Raw genomic sequence first — 5000 nt, 5'->3', positions numbered from 1 at the left:
GCAGAGCGTCCGACGGAACCCTCAATGCCCCGCCCACTGTCCCTCAGCCAACCCTGAGCCTGCCTGAGTTGGAGCCAATTAGGAGTAAGTACTGAGCTACAGGTGAAGTCAGGTCACAGTACCATCAACAAAAACAGAATGAAGGCCCATGGACCTGGCATTTCACACTTTAAACTGTGAATGGAAAGTTTTATGGTAAATGTAGAACTGGCAGGAACTGTTGCAATACCAGGAACTAAGGCTTTAATAGTCAGGAGATTATAGTAATTATATCAACAGTGTCATTAGTTGTAGTCATTCAAGGAGTGTTACTGTATTTCAATGAATTGCTTGCTATAAAGTAGGCTATTAAGTGTTCTTTGTAGCATTTAAACATTGTTATTTTGTAAAAACAGGTCCCTGTCTCTAGGACAACAAATATGATGGCTGGATTGTTTAGACTGGCTTGTGTTGGTGACCACATTCCGGTTGTTATGGTGATGATGGTATCTGTTCCCAGGTTCAAGCAGGTCGTCAACTCCGGCCACACTAGTGTCCGATCCTGTGACCTGTCCCATCATTCCCGGCTGCGAGACCACCATAGAGATCTCCAAAGGACGCACGGGACTTGGCCTCAGCATTGTTGGGGGCTGCGACACTCTCCTGGTATAGCTGCTCTGGTTCTCTCTTAGCATAGCCCACTTAGAAGAGCTTAAAGGGGTTCTAAATGAAAGTGGTTATGGTTAGGAGCTGCCTTAAAGGGGATATGGGTAGGATCTGAGTTAAAGGGGATATGGGTAGGATCTGAGTTAAAGGGGATATGGGTAGGATCTGAGTTAAAGAAGGAGATGTGGGTAGGATCTGAGTTAAAGGGGTTGTGGGTAGGGTCTGAGTTAAAGGGGTTGTGGGTAGGATCTGAGTTAAAGGGGATGTGGGTAGGGTCTGAGTTATTTCATTTATATGATGCCACTCTTGCTTTGTATTTCCATTTTCTGCTACACAGACACAGTAACTCTTCTCAATGCTTGAGCCATGCAGTCAACTTTAAAAATTGGTCAGAGACCATAGACATGGGTCTATTGTAATTTGCTGTATGACCTCCCAGTTAACTTCCATCCCTTGTCTTCAATTTGAAAAAAAAAAAACAAAATGATAGTGATACTTCCTTTAAATTGACAGTGATCCTAGACACACAACTCAGAACAGAACCATGCAGTCAACTTTAAAAATTGGTCAGAGATCCAAACGGACATGGGTCTATTGTAATTTGTAATAGTGATACTTCCTTTAAATAGACAGTGATCCTAGACACACAACTCGGTTGGGCTGTTGGCGTGGTGATGTGCTGTCACAGGGTTGCTCATGTGTCACTGGTGGAGTTATGATAACTGTCTGAGAGAAAGAATCCGGGAAGCTCTCTGGTTAACCCACTCACACCCCAACCCCTGGAGCGTTACTGTGTGTGTGTGTTCAGCGAGGCCTGAGCTATGCCCCCTTTGTGTGAGTGGCCACAAGAGACAATATCCAGCTCTGGAATGCGCCCTCTGACCCCTAACCACCCATGCACTCCTTCAGCAACCTGTTCTGCTTTTAATCAGTTTACCCACCCCCAACCCACCCCCCACCACCACTACCATCTCTGTCTCCCTCTCTCCCTCTCTCTCTCTCTCTCTCTCTCTCTCTCTCTCTCTCTCTCTCTCTCACTCTCTCTGTTGCTCAATGTCTCTGGCACACCTCTTTTTCCACATCATGTTCCCATCACTGTCCTCCTCTTTCTCTCCAATGTTATTCCCTCATCCCTCCTTCTTTTTGTCTTCTTTACTCATCCCTCCTTTTGCTTTCTCTGTCTCATGGTAACCTTGGAAATGACATCCTCCTTCTCACTCTTTCACGTGTGTTATGTTCTCTCCATTTTCTTTTTCTCCATGTCTCTTGGGATGGATGGACCGGAACCTACATAACTTTGTTAACTGGAGTGGCCTCTCTCTTTCTCTCTCTCTCTCTCTCTCTCTCTCTCTCTCTCTCTCTCTCTCTCTCTCTCTCTCTCTCTCTCTCTCTCCCTCACTCCCTAGGGTGCCATCATCATCCATGAGGTCTATGAAGAGGGGGCCGCCTCCAAAGATGGCCGACTGTGGGCTGGAGACCAGATCCTGGAGGTACAGAAACCACCTTCTGTAGACACACACACACTCACCAGTTAAATAAAAATCACCATAGTGGAGTTGCTTACCTCTGACTGATTTACAGCCAGTGTAAGCAATCACTCCCTCTGAAATACTCTACAGTAATTACAGTGCCACACACACACAACTGAGGACATTCTGAGGAGGTCACAAGGCCACCCTCACAAAAACAAGAACAGTGTAATTTGCCCAGTGAGAGCTCAGGCAGGGAGAGAATGCAATGCGAGTCCTCGTGGGCTAGAGGCTACTTGACATTTTGTGTTATGGATGCAGAGGTTGTGGAGACTGAGAGAGCAGGGCGTTAAACTCCCACATGGGAGACCGTAGGAACCGGCGCGTCAGTGACCTTCTGTTGCCCCAGTCAGGCTGCCGGGAGAGGAACAAGGGCTGTTAGTCACGGAGCAACTACCCCAACAACCCTTCCTCCTTACTTTCAACCCCCCACTTCTCTTCTCCCTTCTCTCTTCTCCCTCACTCACTCACTCTTGACGACATAATTGCCCACTATAACTTTTGTGGGTTGGAGAGAGGCCAAGCCCTCAGTAGCTTCTGCAGTCAGGGGCGAGAAGGTTTAGCTGGATGCTAGTTGAGGCCACCCGAAACGCATTAGCGCTAGACGCTAACGCAGCTAGCGATTTTACCCAGCCATTTATAACTGCACCACAGGGGAAAAGCGCTGCTACGCTAATGCTGATGTGGTATTTCCTTTCTGTGTGAACTGCAGGAGGACGAGGATTAAAATAAACTCTGGGAAAAGTAAAGGTCTTTTATGCTGTTAATGTCCCCCTTCTTAAATTAAGCAATCACTTTATGCTTAAGTTAATATCTACAATTTTAGTTTTGGACTTTTCCCACCTACCTTACTTGTCAGACTTCAATTCAGATAGCCCAGTCATATAATTGGTGTATTAGCATACTTTCTCCTCCTGTTTGACTCTTTTGGTCTTTTTAATCTCCCATAACTGAAAAAGTCTGGAAATGTCCACTCACATTTTAATGTTTTGTTAAGCCAGTAGGAATGGCTGAAGTGCACAAGTGCAATTCCTTGTATACGCAAGTATACTTGGCCGAGAAACCTGATTTACATTTACATTTCTTGTGTTTGTCAACATATTTGGGCAATAAGACACAATTCTAATTCTAGGTGATTGTGATTCTGAAGTCCTATTTGTCACTCACCTCTCCCCTGCTCCTCCCAGGTAAACGGCATCGACCTGCGAATGGCGACTCATGACGAGGCGATAAACGTCCTGCGCCAGACGCCGCAGAGGGTGCGCCTGAGTGTCTACCGGGACGAGGGCCAGTACAAGGAGGACGAGCTGTGGGACGCGTTCACCGTGGAGCTACAGAAGAAGCCGGGACAGGGCTTGGGACTCAGCATCGTGGGCAGAAGGTAACGTAACTACGGCTACTCGATTAAAACTGACCCTCGCTTTCTCCTTCATTCCCTCTCTCTTGAGGGCCCATGCATCAGCATCATGGGTAGAAGGTACCAGAACAAAAACCAAAACAGGAAAAATGGACAGAAGCTACCATAACCTAGCCTGGCTGACACCAAAACTGAAAATTGTTCTGGACCATCTAAGTTTAGTTTTGATTCTTAGGTTTTGATGATAATTGTTTTAAATGCAGTTACTTTTAAATACTCTGTTTCAAAGAAAAAAAATCATTTTTAATAAGCACCCATTAGCTGCCCTTAAAATACTTCCTAAATCCTTCCTAAGGATAATAATAATATAAAAATAAACATTTTATATAGCGCCTTTCAAAATACCTGAGGTCACAGTGAATAAGCGTTTTAAGGTCATTTGTTAACATGCCCAGAGAAGAGGAAGTTGATATGTGAAGTAAATAAAGCATCTAAAGCACTAATAAAAGTAGTGTTTCAGTCTCAATAATGAAATGAGGGAAAAATGAAACTCATTGTGATGACTAAGCCTTGAAAAGACAGAGAGAGAGAGACAGAGAGGATAGGGGAGGTTAGCCAACACTTTAATGAGAGGAACGCAAACAGGTCGAGTGCCAAATCAGGTGAGGTAGAAAACTGAGTCAGTTCTCGAGAGTGCCATTCCACCATTGTGTGTCCAGCGGACCGCGATTAAAACAGGTTACTGTGTGAGTCACCAGCTCCGAGGAGCTCAAGAGCACATCTCTCATGATCTCTCACACATGCACACAAGCACACACATTTAAATAAACACACTTCAGCGCTTAAGCACACATTACCCATGATCTCATACAGAACACACGCACACACACTATAGATTTAGACATTCATTACAGATGATTACACAAACACACACACACAGGAACACGCATTGGCATACACACACACACACACACACACTCACATTGGCATGCACACACACACAAACACACACACACACACAGGTATGCACATACACACACACACACACACACACACACACTCACACTCACACAGGCTTGCACGCACACACACACACACTCACACACTCACATTGGCTGGCACACATACACACACACACACACACACACACACACACACACACACAGGTATGCACACACACACACACACACACACACACACACACACACACACACACTCACACAGACTTGCACACACACACATATGCACACACATACACACACACACACACACACACACACACACACACAGACTCCAGTGGACTTTCCCTCAGCGCTGTGTTTGCCCTGGTTATACAGTCTTGCCCAGTGGAATCCTCCAGTGTTTGCTGTAATGGCCAGTTTCCCAGCGGGTGACCGTCACGTTTGGTCCTTCCTTCTGATCGCTCACGCCTTCACTGGCCAAACGGCAAGCTGAGCATCAGATATGCC

The 5000-nt window shown here is 45.8% G+C and overlaps 1 protein-coding gene across 1 annotated transcript in view; it reads left to right on the top strand.

Annotated features, from left to right (window-relative positions):
* Positions 1-5000, top strand: part of LOC125289206 (multiple PDZ domain protein-like) — an 89117-nt gene that overhangs the window by 66672 nt on the left and 17445 nt on the right. The window contains exons 39-42 of the mRNA XM_048235914.1: positions 1-84; positions 500-645; positions 2052-2135; positions 3362-3555. The exon at positions 1-84 is cut by the window's left edge and continues 94 nt beyond it. Coding sequence (XP_048091871.1) covers positions 1-84; positions 500-645; positions 2052-2135; positions 3362-3555 — 508 coding nt within the window. The remainder of the gene's footprint in view (positions 85-499; positions 646-2051; positions 2136-3361; positions 3556-5000) is intronic.

Source organism: Alosa alosa, chromosome 24 (assembly GCF_017589495.1).
Source record: "Alosa alosa isolate M-15738 ecotype Scorff River chromosome 24, AALO_Geno_1.1, whole genome shotgun sequence".
Taxonomy (NCBI): Eukaryota; Metazoa; Chordata; class Actinopteri; order Clupeiformes; family Clupeidae; genus Alosa; species Alosa alosa.
Note: the sequence above shows the minus strand (reverse complement) of the source record. Positions and strands in the feature narration are given on the sequence as shown.